The 14179-nt window shown below is 38.4% G+C and overlaps 1 protein-coding gene across 1 annotated transcript in view; it reads left to right on the top strand.

The window, feature by feature from the left end:
• Nucleotides 1-14179, top strand: part of lamc3 (laminin, gamma 3) — a 121196-nt gene that overhangs the window by 95399 nt on the left and 11618 nt on the right. The window contains exons 13-17 of the mRNA XM_026922053.3: nucleotides 4465-4653; nucleotides 5088-5339; nucleotides 5581-5734; nucleotides 6592-6734; nucleotides 7258-7436. Of these exons, the coding sequence (XP_026777854.3) occupies nucleotides 4465-4653; nucleotides 5088-5339; nucleotides 5581-5734; nucleotides 6592-6734; nucleotides 7258-7436 (917 nt within the window). The remainder of the gene's footprint in view (nucleotides 1-4464; nucleotides 4654-5087; nucleotides 5340-5580; nucleotides 5735-6591; nucleotides 6735-7257; nucleotides 7437-14179) is intronic.

Raw genomic sequence — 14179 nt, 5'->3', positions numbered from 1 at the left:
GTTAACTTGCATTACTGTAATGTCGTCTTACTATGTAACAAAGTAAGATGCCGTAAATACCAGTTAAGATCATGTTCAATGTCAGCAAATGACAGGTAACCCTTAAATTACTTAATACACCATTATCTGCTGTTTGATGGGAATGAATCAATGTTTTTAATTGATTTTACTCAGCATGCTGCCGCTGCATTTTCCAGCTTTGAAGAAGAGGTTTTTGTCTGTACATTTTGTGCTGACTTTTGAGGCTTTTTTTTTTTATATTAATGTATTGCCCTGAGTGTTGTTTGGTATTGTTCAGTCTGCACACACTCATATGTAGAGAACGACTTCCCAAAAGCCTGAAAAATCAAATACCTCTTAAATCTAATTTAGCAGAACAAATAAACTGAAATAGTGGGAGATGCAGGAAAACGGGAAGTGAGCCGTCCCCCCAAGCTCAGATCTTTATTTAAAGACCAGTCTTCCTGTGGAACAGCTATTTTTCATTAAAGGCAGTCTCTCACACACTCTCTGACTTTCTTTTCCTCAGACTGAGTTCTGTCAGGTACGCTCAAGAGGCTTTAAGCCGTTCTCATTTGTCTTTGTGTGTGGTTAAGAAGATGAGAAAGTGCGTAAAGAGTGTGACTGGCAGTACTACAAACCAAGTTAGACCAACATGTTTAAACTGGCCTTTAAAGTAATTATACATATATGTATAGATGAATAGACAGATATGATTCACAAGCGTTCCAGAACATTAAATGTAACTATAGACAGATAAAAACTCTAATAAACTGTCGTTTATTAATAAGTTAAAAAATTGTGATCATTTGGTGTGGTATAAGAGGAAACACTTCAGCATGTGTTGCTGTTTGAAAATAAAATCAATTTCAGGGTGGTAACAGTAACTCCACTTTTTCATCCTCACTCCCTTCATAACCTCAGCAGAAAAAAAAGCCCAAATCAGAAAAATAGATCATTTTATTCATTTTCTTTCTTTCTTTTTTACTATGCAGGGTGTGGATTGATTTCTGGATAACAATGGGAGAAGCACAGTTAATAACAGTCTTAAGGCCATTTGCTACGCATCATTATACCCGAAAAAATCTTAACAAATAACTAATGTTCACAGCCACAGTCAGAGAATAAAATAATAGTCACCTTTGGCATTCTTATTGTTACAGCCTAATATTTCATTAAGCTCTGTTTTTAATTATTTATTTTTAGGGTTGCTTGCTTGTTTGCTTTTTATAAGCCATATACACAAATCAGCCATAACATTAAAACCACTGACAGGTGACATGAATAACTTTGATTATCTTGTTACAATGGAACCTGTCAAGGGGCGGGATATATTAGGCAGCAAGTGAGCAGTCAGTTCTCGAAGTTGATGTGTTGGAAGCAGGAAAAATGGGCACGCGTAAGGATCTGAGCTACTTTGACAAGGGCCAAATTGTGATGGCTAGAAAACTGGGTCAGAGCATCTTCAAAAAGGCAGGTCTTATGGGGTGTTTCCGGGAATCCAGTGGTTAGTACCTAACAAAACTGGTCCAAGGAAGGACAACCGGTGAACCGGCAACAGGGTCGCAGGCGCCCAAGGCTCATTGATGCGCATGGGGAGCAAAGGCTAGCCCTTCTGGTCTGATCCCACAGAAGAGCTACTGTAGCACAAACTGCTGAAAAGGTTAATGCTGGCTATGACAGAAAGGTGTCAGAAAACACAGTGCATCGCAGCTTGCTGTGTACGGGGCTGCGTAGCCACAGACTGGTCAGAGTGCCAATGCTGACCCCTGTCCACTGCTGAAAGTGCCTACAATGGGAACATGAGCATCAGAACTGGACCATGGAGCAATGGAAGAAGGTGGCCTGGTCTGATGAATCCTGTTTTCTTTTACATCATGTGGACGGCTGGGTGCGTCACTTACCTGGGGAAGAGATGGCACCAGGATGCACTATGGGAAGAAGGCAAGCCAGTGGAGGCAGTGTGATGCTCTAGGCTTGACACTGGGAAACCTTGGGTTCTGGCATTCATGTGGATGTTACTTTGACAAGTACCTTTCAGAGGTCTTGTGGAGTCCCTGCCTCGACGGGTCAGAGCTGTTTTGATGGCACAAGGGGGACTTACACAATATTAGGCAGGTGGTTTTAATGTTATGGCTGACTGGTGTATTTATTAGTAAGGGCTACCGCAGCATTGTCCCCTTTCTTATTATTTATTTCCTTTTAGGATTTGGTATATTTACCTATCTGAAATTTCAAAAACGCACTTATCTATTTTCAGTTGACTAACACAATGTGAAACTGAGAAACATTTTTAAGTTGCTTAAGAAGTTCTTATGAGAAAAAAAAAAACACTCACGAGCCACTTTAATAGGAACAGGTGTACCCTTGTTGTTTAATGCAATTATCCAATCAGCCATTTAGGCAGCAGCAGCAATGCAATGCATAAAATCATGCAGATACATGTCAAGATGTTCACATCAAACATCAGAATGGGGGAAATGTGATCTCAGTGGCTTTGACCGTGGCATGGTTGTTGCTGCCAGACAGACTGGTCTGAGTATTTCACAATCTGCTTATCTCCTGAGATTTTCATGCACAACATTTCTGTCAGCAGAAACACCTTTTCTAATGATAGAGGTCAGATGAGAATGGCCAGACCGGTTCAAGCTGACAGGAAGGCTTTGGCAACTCAAATAACCACCCTTTACAACCATGGATGCAGCAGAACGCACAAAACGTCAAACCTTGAGGCAGATGGGCTACAACAGCAGAAGACCACATGGGGTTCCACTGCTGTCAGCCAAGAACAGGAATCTGAGGCTACAGTGGGCACAGGCTCAATGAAATTGGGCAGCTGAAGATTGGAAAAAGACTAGACAATGTTTTTTCCAACAGCTGGATAATTACATGAACGAGTAGTTGTAAGGGTGTTCCTAATAATGTGCATAAGTATATATACCTAAATATCATTCATTTTCAAGAAATCTTATTTGTATAGCAGGTTTACAGAAAACCGTAAGTAGGTTTAGATCCCTAATGGACTAGCCGGACGTGACACAGGTAAAGAAAATCTCCCTGAGACGCCACGAATAGGAAACCTTGGGAGAACCCAGCCTCTTCCAGATGATAATGGAATTATAATTCATTACTTGAAGGAATGAATGAAGGATGTTGAAAGGATGTTTGACATGAGCATATTGTGAATAGGAGTCCTGGGATAAGCACAGGAAATATAAATATATTTAAATCAATATACTGATTTCAAGGTGTACGAGATTTCTGCTGGTGTTTCCATCTTTACAGAGCTCTATACACAGGAAATCAATAATCAGATTCATTTAGGATTTATGTACTGTCTATGTCGACAGACCAACTCCGGTTTCCTGGGTCAGTTTCTGTCTAGTTTGAATGCAATCCAACCATATCGCTGAGCAGTTGGGGATTAACGGTCTTGCTCAAAGACCAAACGGCAGCTCTATGACTGTCCTGGGATTTAAACGCACAACCACTGAACTACCATCAAAGCATCTTGTCTCTCTTTAGTTGCTTAGCAAAGTCACTAGAGAGTCATTCATGCATCCAGAGTTCAGGGCTTTACGCAATACTATCAGAGCATAGGATTTGATTCTGACACACACGACTTAAAATCAATTTTATCGCCCTGTCCTTAAGGAGCAAGGCAAACAAGGTTATAAAAAGAATGATGTTTGGGATGTCTTTTCCTAAAGCGCTTTTTGATATTGGAATCAGGCATGGGACACAGTTGGCCCCAGGGGTTTGTGTGACGTCTTGTTTGTCTATATTTTTTTTGCTTTTGCATATTTTCCCTTAGATTCGTCTTTTCTTCAAATGTGCCTCTAAAGCAATTACAGTTGGGCTGGATTTAGATTCTGAATTGGCCACACATGGGCTTGCCTCTCTCCCTCTCCCTCTCCATCTTTCTGTTTCTCCCTTCCTCTCCCTCCCCCACCACCTTCTCCTTGATACATTGCAATGATACATTGCCCTCTACTGTTGAAAAGAGGTGGTACATGTTCTGCCCTGAATCTGTCAGCAGGGAACTTCAATAAAGCGTTCCCTTGTCAGCAATGTGCTCTGTGATGGTGTGTGTGTGTTTTCTTGTAAAGCTATCTGACAGTGTGCAAGGATGCGGTCAGAACCCAAATGGATGCCACATGCTCAACCAGTCGCACATTTCTCGGCTGCCCCGACACACTCCAATTTGTCTGTTCTCAGAGAAACTCGTATTGCATTCATGAGGCTTGTGCTCTCCTGCAAAGCATGTGCGTGTGTGTGTCGGGTGTTTGTGCCAGCTCTTCTCACTGTGTGTGTAAGAAGCCAGTGTCACCCTGGGCATGAAAGGGTGGCTGTGCTAATCAAGTGTGTACCCAGTGCATACAGTATTTTGATCCTCCTGTGCATGTTTGCATTAATACATTAAAATGTGTGTGTGTGTGTGTGTGTATGTGTGTGTTGATCCAGGTGTCTGTGACTGCACAGACTTCACAACCGGTCCCTCTTGTGAGCGTTGTCAGGATGGTTACTATGGGAACGCACTGACTGGCAGCCCAGGAGACTGTGCGCCCTGCCCCTGCCCAGGCCGTACCACTTGTGCCCAGATGCCAGAGACAGGGGAGGTTGTATGTACCAATTGCCCAGCAGGACAGAGGGGTGAGTCACGGTTTACTCCATTTTTACAATATTCAGCGCAAAGAATGTTGTCCTGTCATTTTGACATTTCAAATGACGAAACAAAATATGCATTTAGTTTCTAACAAAAAGGCAAAATAACCCTTTTTAAAGCTTTATTAATAAAGCCACAATATTGAAGTGAAACTTTTGACTTGACTCAGTTTGAACATGAAAATAATTTTTGTAGTATTCTCTATAGATTTATAGATATGAAAACAGCCGAGTTCGTACCTGTCACATGATCTCATGCATTCCATCCAAAGCCATGGGGTTTTGAGTCTCCTTATATAAATATACTTCATATTACTAATAAGATACCAATAAATCTAATGATACTTTTTTTAATGGTGAACAGGACAAGTTATCGTCATTGTATTGATGTGTGTGTGTGTGTGTGTTCAATGGATTTACAGGAATCAGATGCGAGTTATGTGAAGACGGGTTCTACGGCGACCCACTTGGCTGGCAAGGCGAGGTGCGGCTGTGTGTAAGGTGCGAGTGTAACGAGAACACGGACCCCAATGCTGTAGGTGTGTGCGATCACGTGACTGGACGCTGCCTCAAATGTTTAGGACACACAGATGGGGACCATTGTGAAAAATGCCAAAGCGGTTACTATGGAAATGCTCTGGATAGGAGTCTGAGGCCTTCCCAAAAGTGTCTGCGTGAGTGCATCTGCATGTGTATAAAAGGAATATAACACTTTCATGATATTATTGACAAATAATCACCTTCAGGATGGTAACAATAACTCCCCTTCACTTCAGGTCACATCATGTCACCCTACTGGTGATTATTTTCCTTTAACAACAAGCCCAGTTGTGTTTTATTCCTTACTTAAATAATAACTTTATCAGTTTTTTATCGACCATACTGAACTAGACATGTGTGATCTGTAAATTTCAGCCTGTCTCTGTAACCCGGCTGGCACTTTGGGGTCAGTGAATGAGTGTGATCCTCACACAGGAAGATGTTTGTGCCTGAGGCACGTGACAGGAAGAGACTGTGGACAGTGTGAGTTCGGCTACTTCAACCTGCGGCCAGGGCTGGGTTGTGACAGGTGGGGTTGTTGATACACACTTGCCTTTATTCATCCATCAAACCATCCATCTAGCACATGGGTTCCCAAACTTTTTAGACATTCACCAGACAGAAGAGCAGAGCCAAAACATCCTTGTACTTCGAAATGTAAAAATGGTTTTGCGATTTCATGCACAGTGACGTTAAACTGATGAGCTCAGTCTCTCATTAAAAAAAAAAAATAAATCTTTCCACTGTGCTCATGACTTATGAGCTGCACCTCAAATCAAAAACTCTGACCTTACACTGAAAATATAATGTATAAGGTATAATATAAAAATATATCCTAATCTAGAAAATCCAGAAGGCCGGTAAGCAAAACAGATCTTTCAGTAGGTCTGAGAGTGACATGAGAGATTTCTATAATTCAAACACGAACCATAAAAGGACTGATTAGTATTAGTTCTCAGTTACAATCTGGAATAGTGCATAATATGCTATTTGAGACACAGCGATAGTTTATTTAGGTAAATGGACAGGCAGATTTGTCCATTTATATCGCTGAACTATGCTAGATACTGAAAAGTCTAAAATGACATGAACCCTACTAATTTAAATGTGGCTTGTCTGTGAATCTTGCTAAATTGTAACCTCTAGTTTGGGAATCGTTTGCTCTAGCAGCTCAGTGATACATTGTCTTTCTTATTTCTTCAACATATAAAACCTGGGTTCATAGATTTTTTTTTGCCTATGTTCTGCAAAGAAACTTGCCCTGTGTACGATACCCTGTCTTTGTTTAAGCATTTAATCTTCAAGTGCTTCCATCTGGATTCTATCAATTCCACCAATTCCCAGGGAAATCTGGATTTTGATTGGCTTCTTTTTTCTCCTCTACAGCTGTAACTGCAATCCCATTGGCTCCCCATCCCTAGCGTGTCACCCAATCACAGGCCAGTGCACGTGTCGGACAGGTATTAAGGGCAAAATGTGTGATGCCTGTCAAATGGGATTCTTTGGCTTTTCCTCCAGAGGATGCAGAGGTACACAATCATCAACTAATGTAAAGCAAAGATCAGAATTTACCTAATTTCTGTAGTACCATTAGTAATAATTTACTTTATGCTGTGTTAAGAATCAGGTTTTTTGATACTGTAATATATTGAGAATGGAAATTAACCCTGTTTATTGTCATATACACATGCCTAATCCATGACTAGGAGCATCATGATGTTGTGTAACATCATTAATGCGTGTCATACAAATAAAGACTTAAGAGCTACTTCCATCCCTGCATTTTACTCCAACATTACTTCCATCCCTGCAATTTACTCTAACAAAATACAGCATTTCATTAGTTGGCTTGTAGGAATTCTCATGAATTTGGAATCATGATACCATGTTAGATGTTTGGCTTCATGTAGCCTTACTGTACTGCAACATAAAAAAATAAAGTATGTAAATACGGAAAGCATGTGAGACACCACAAACCTGTTACAATGCAAACATTTCTCAGAACATTCAATGTGCATCTTTCTTTGGCCTCTCTGTCTTCAAAAACTGCAGCCTGTAATTGTGACCCAATGGGATCAGCGTCCATGCAGTGCCACGCCAACGGGACATGTCCGTGTCGCCAAGGTTTTGTGGGTTATAAGTGTGACAAGTGTGAGCTGAACCACTACCAAAACCCCTTGACCCACCAGTGTGAGGAGTGCCCTGTGTGCTACAGTCTCATCAGAGACCAGGTGTGTGTATTTCTGATCTCAAAGAGCAAATCCAAATAGCCACTACCAAGAACTAACATTTGTGAAAAATGGATACAATTTTGTCCAAAATAAGATAGGAATCCTGTAACAAGGAAGAATCAGAGAATTTGAATGCATGTTAACAGTATTTTCAAATAATGCAAGGTAATTAGACAGGGACTGGTCAGTACACAGGCAGACAACCAAAGATATCAAGGTACATACCTTGTATAATATTATATGTAATATAGAAAAGATAATAGGAACATCAAGGTACTCAGAAATAATAAAGGTCCGAACTTACTCAACACTACGAAATTGGCAAGACTTCGCAACTATACTAAGGAATACACGAAACAGGAATTAAACTGGAAGTAAATGAGGGAACGGGCCTAGTATTCAGGAGACTGCGACATCTCCTGGCAGAGAGGAGTAACATTTGCAGCTTCTGTAACGAATATCACTGTAACCCTGATTTGCTAATGACTTGACTGTATAAATGCGTGTAACATGCGAAATGACTTAATATTCCTATAATCATGACTTAATATTCCTGTATGTTTGAACATTCAGTACAAACAGCATTTAAACACAGCTTGTGAAAAAGTTGTCATTCACAAGCAGCTAATGAATCACACAGAACAGTTTTTTTTTTTTTTATTTTACTTTCATATTTAAGCGTGAGCCTGCAGGGCAGAAGCCTTAGGTAATCACAGCTGTGCAGATATTCAGTGTAACCACACTCTTGTGTATGCTATATTGCTTTTATACAACAGTTTTTAAACCAGAAATTAATACGAGGTAAGAGACATTTCGGACACAATGTGACCATTGATTTTTGCTCAGTTAGAGGAAACAGATCCCGAAGAAGCCACACTCACTGTATAGCACGTCAGCTAGCTAGTTCAAACTGATTCGTACATTCCTGTTAAAGGTGCTTCCAGTAAAATATTTCTTTCTTTTCATCGTCATCTGAGGAGCGTTCATATTTTAAGCCAAAAGTTATCATCCTGATGATGTCAATGACACTACTGTAGTAACCGTTTCTAACACAAAAGTGAAATTTTATGTAGCGAACACAGAAGAGCGGAATGATACAAACAGTGAAACATCCCGGTGCTGTTACAGGAAATATAGGCACTCTTGGAACGCCACTCGACCGATCAAATTAGTGGACCAGAACTAACTGTTATAATGTATTTTGAACAGTTTGTCAAAGTACTTCACAGCCTTTAATCAGTATCCTACTGGCTGGGTGTGGTAAGTTTAGTTTCCGTTTCAAGCGTGTGATTGCTACAGTCATTTGAGCTTGGCAAATAAGCTTTGATTGCGGTTGTGTGTTACAACAAGGTAGCAGATTGAAGGAGTGGCTTGTCTCGAACCCCATGTCAAGTGACTTACCTCGAACCCCACGTCAAGTGACTTACCTCGAACCCCACGTCAAGTGACTTACCTCGAACCCCACGTCAAGTGACTTACCTCGAACCCCACGTCAAGTGACTTACCTCGAACCCCACGTCAAGTGACTTACCTCGAACCCCATGTCAAGTGACTTACCTGTAGCAGATTATCTTCGGCCTGAGGTACTGGAAGATTCCAGAAACTTATGAATGTAGCTCACCATCTTTTCCTCAGCACTCCTGCCTATGAAGAAAAACTGTTTTAAACAGCATCATACAGGAAAATTAACTAATATCCTCATCCTCAACTTGCACATAAACAGGCTGTAGTAACAGATTCTACATACAATATAGACACATAATTGAAATGGGACTCCATTTTCTCATTTAACATACGTCATGTACAGAATTCACACTTCCAGGTTCTACAAATAGAATTAAATGTAGATTGCTTTCAGTAAATCACAAAAATACAAAGTGTGTATAACCAGCACAATATACTGAAATGCTAAGTTACACTGAAATGCCAGGTTGTTTATATGCAAGTAGCATGTAATGAGTTAACCCACCAAATCCTCCATTCAGCATTATCACAGTACAAACAACCAATTACAACAAAGCCAGTCCGGGTTCACTTTAAAAGTTTCAAACTTTCAAACGTTTAGCGTATTAACTTTCGTTAACCAAGCTTAACGAGCTTATATTAATCACATTCTCTGTTTAGTGATGTTTCTTGTCACCGCATCCAACCTCTTTCTCTCTCTTGTCGCTGTTGTGTGTACGTGACGAAGGGCGTGGCTAAACTAATGTGGCGTTCACTATGCTAATTGCCAGCTCTTAAAGTGACAGTATCTGTTTTTTTTTCCATTCGAAGTGAAGTAAATAACTCTTAAAATGACAGTAACTTTTTTGCATTAAAAGTAAAGTAAGTAACTCTTACAGTAACAGTATCCTTTTATTTTTGCATTAAAAGTAAAGTAAGTAACTCTTACAGTGACAGTATCCTTTTATTTTTGCATTAAAAGTAAAGTAAGTAACTCTTACAGTGACAGTATCCTTTTATTTTTGCATTAAAAGTAAAGTAAGTAACTCACAGTGACAGTATCCTTTTATTTTTGCATTAAAAGTGAAGTAACTCTTACAGTGACAGTATTTAGTTTTGCATTAAAAGTGAAGTCAGTAACTCTTAACCCAACAGTATCTCTTTTTTTTTTATTAGAAGTGAAGTAAATAACTCTTACAGTGACAGTATCTGTTTATTTTTGCATTAAAGGTGAAGTAAATAACTCTTACATTGACAGTATCAGTTAATTTCTGCATTAAAAGTGAAGTAAATAACTCTTATAGTGATAGTATCTGTTTATTTTTGCATTAAAAGTGAAGTAAATAACTCTTATAGTGACAGTACCTATTTGTTTTTGGGTTTTTTTGCATTAAAAGGGAAGTAAGTAACTCTTAACCCGAGTTAAGAGTTAAGAGTTGTTTTTTTTTTTTTTCATTAGAAGAGAAGTGAGTAAATCTAAAAGTGACAGTATCTGTTTGTTTGGTTTTTTTTGCATTAAAAGTGAAGTCAGTAACTCTTACAGTGACAGTATCTGTTTTTGTTTTTTGTTTGTTTGTTTTTTTGCATTAAAAGTGAAGTAAGTAACTTACAGTGACAGTATCTGTTTTTGTTTTTTGCATTAGAAGTGAAGTAATTAACTTTTAAAGTGACAGTATCTGTTTTTTTTTTCATTAGAAGTGAAGTGAGTAAGTCTTAAAGTGACAGTATCTGTTTTTTTTTTGTTTGTTTTGCATTAAAAGTGAAGTAAGTAACTCTTACAGTGACAGTATCTGTTTTTGTTTTTTGCATTAAAAGTGAAGTAAGTAACTCTTACAGTGACAGTATCTGTTTTTGTTTTTTGCAGTAGAAGTGAAGTAAGTAACTTTTAAAGTGACAGTATCTGTTTTTAGGCATTAAAAGGGAAATAAGTACCCTGGTTTACACATATTTTTGATAATTTGCTTTATACCACGTTACAGTTAAATTCTCGAATGTGATTGGTCAGAAGGTGTGTGTTATTTTTGTATAACAGCTGTTATAGTGGTGAAGTTTTTTGTTAAGAGATGTTTATGGAAGAAATCTGGGGTATCAGCGATTTGACACTATCTGTTTTTTGTTTTGATTTGGTTTTTTGGCATTAAAAGTGAAGTATGTAACCTGGGTTACACATATTGTATTAAAAAAATCATATTCAAATCCTTTTGACAGTTTCCAAGCTCCACAGCTTACAGGATATTCTGAATTTTTTTAAATGCTATTAGACTCAGACATACTATACACGAACCAGACTTATACCAGATGCTTCAACAATTTCTTCTACACTATTTCAAAGACACTCAACCATCCATTGTACACATTCAGTACTTTATCTCTGTCTCCTGCTCGTTTATTCTAGCTTACCACTGCACTGTTCTGATGTCCCGCTATCACACATTGCCAAGAGTGCTTTCCAGCCAAGCTCATTTTACTCCTAACAGTAGAAATTTACTGAGGCATGTAGCATCATTTCTCCATTCAGAGAGAAGAAGCATGCCAAGGTGGTTTGTGTTTGCCAAACAGCAAACAGGAATATAAAGCTAGAGAAACAGGCCAACACTTTCCCCAGAACACTGAAAATGTAATAAATGTGATCATAATGCTTCAGGCTTTCTGGATGCTTGAGAATGGAGGCACAGATAGTGAGGTCCTGAAGCAATTGTTTTGTCAAAGTGGCCACATTTACATTTAATAATTATAGACAACTGTGAGGAAAATTTAAAGTAGGATTTAAACAAATAAATCGTAATTACCTTTAATGCATCTCAATTACTCATAGAAATATTAAAATCACTTCCTGGAGATTATGATGTCTACAAATTTTTTGGGTCATTAAATGAGAGTAAATTTCCATAGAAATATGGAAATATTGTTTGTTAACTTAAGGCCATTGCCTTGTGTTATTTAGCTGACAATGTAATTCATAACAAGAATATAAATTTGGGAAAGAAATGCAAAAAGATGCGTAAGAGGAAAAGACATGCATAGCTAGTTTTATTGATATCCACAGCTGAATTGATAGGTTCACCAAAACTGGCCAGTTGAAGATTGGAAAAACATTGGTCTTTTTCCAAACTGCCCAGTTTCAATAAGCCTGTGCCAACTGTAGCTTCAGATTTCTGTTTTTGGCTGACAGAAGTGGAACCAGATGTGATCTACTGTTGTTGTAGCCCATCGTCTTCAAGGTTGTACATTCTGAGATGCTTTTCTGCTCACCACGGTTGTTAAAGAGTGGTCAGTTGAGTTACCGTAGACTTCCTGTTGGCTCTGGCCATTCTCCTCTGACCTCTTTCATCAACAGTGCATTTCTGCTTGAAGAACTGCTCCTCACTGGATGTTTTCTTGTTTTGAGCACCATTCTTTGTAAACTCTAGAGACTGCTGTGTGTGAAAATCCCAGCAGTTTCTGAAATACTCAAACCAGCCATTCTGGCACCATTGGACTGCGATACTGTGATTTCCTCTTAGGATTAAAATATTGATACTGTTTCTTAAGCTATATGGTAATTCACATATTAATCAAAGATTAATCATACCTCTGACATCTCAATTTCCATTTATAGTGCAATAATGTATTTCACAGCCAGCTGACATTGTGGTGAGGTGAACTAAAATAAATCTGTCAATGCATGTCTTAATAACAGCACCTCACTAACTTTCCCCTTGGATCTAATTATCTCCTACAACAGGAAACATACCTAGCTATTAAAATCAGGCGATTGTTTACTGAGAAAACGTAGAGAAATATCAGGGACTGGAGAATGAATCAGGTCTTAGGTAGTGGGACATTCTTATACTGATCTCTCATTTATTCACACTTTACACTCCATGAACTCCATTTATATTATTGGGGAATGATATCTTTCTAATGATAAATGTCTGAGGTAGCAATTACAGTTAGGAACTTATATTATACCACAGTGGATGCTTCATATAAACAGATTGAAATCACATTGTTAATATGGGTGAATTTTGGAAGGACATTTGGAAGGAGTCTCCAGTGCCAGTGCTTTGTAACAGTCACCGGTACAGCAGTAGCTTTAAGTTTTCCGACATGGGAAAGTGTCCAGAATGGAGGACGTTGTGAGAGAGAGAAAAAAAGAGAGGCTGGTGACAAAATGACTGTTCATAGCTGCTATAATGTAAGATAACAAAACTTGTTTCATGGCGGTTTCACAACATTCAGTGTAACTACAAGCAAATAAAATGTATGATATGTTTTTCTTTGATTAATAAAAATTGTAATCATTATCAAATTGCTTTGGTACAAGAGGAGTGAAACAATTTGGGACATGTTTTTATGGGAAAATAATCAACTTTGGGGTGGTAAGAGTAACTCCAATTCATGTCAGGCTTCATCACACCGCTCTATCATTGATTATTTTCCTGGAACAGCATGCCCTGATGTCATCGATTATTTTCCCTTTGATCATCTGTCTTACATCTCTCTTGTTGATAAGTGATACCAATGTATGAAATGTATGAGATATGAGCATTTTGAAGCTCTGCAGTCGTCTGTAGCGGATGTTTTTTTTTTTTTAAATAATGTTAACTGCACCACTATGCCCTAGAAATGCTGGGGAAACTAAAATTATTCACAAATTATACCAACAAATGGCAATTTGCAGAACATTACTTTATTCAACTCCTCAACCAGATGCCCTGTAGAACTTTCTGCAAAATTTCTATCTTCTGTCTAATGTGACTGAATAAGCTGAATAAGCTAACTGTGTTTCAAAACTAGCTCGATCAATAGACTGTTTTATATACAGTATAGGCTACAGTTGACAATAATAGCCATTTAATCCTGATCTTAGTTTTTGGGTTTGCTACATTCCAGAAAGATCAGAAAAGATCACTGAACACACTATCAGAATGTACCAGAAAACTGGTCCAGATGGGATACTTCAAGCAGCATTTCATTATTATTTTTGTGCACAGAGCATGTGCAATACTGTTAACTGCTGAAAAAACTGAAAAAAGATGAAAAATGCATCTACCTTTTGTTTCTTATGGCCATTTTGGGATAGTTTCAAGTCTTTTTGTGCAGTTTTTGATTTGTCGCTGGGAAGGGAATTTTGCAGAAACCTGGCAACCCTTCAGTGAGATCTGTTCTTTAAGTAAAAACTTTGCAATAACACAACTTTTGCCAGGCAAGCTTTCTGAGAAAAACAAACACACACACACACACACACACACAAAACTAATACTCTGCCTATTGTCTATATCTTTATTCATATTCATATATAACTTTATTCATATTTA

This window comes from Pangasianodon hypophthalmus, chromosome 27 (assembly GCF_027358585.1).
Source record: "Pangasianodon hypophthalmus isolate fPanHyp1 chromosome 27, fPanHyp1.pri, whole genome shotgun sequence".
Taxonomy (NCBI): Eukaryota; Metazoa; Chordata; class Actinopteri; order Siluriformes; family Pangasiidae; genus Pangasianodon; species Pangasianodon hypophthalmus.
The sequence above is the reverse complement of the archived record's forward strand: the minus strand, read 5'-3'. Positions and strand labels throughout refer to the sequence as shown.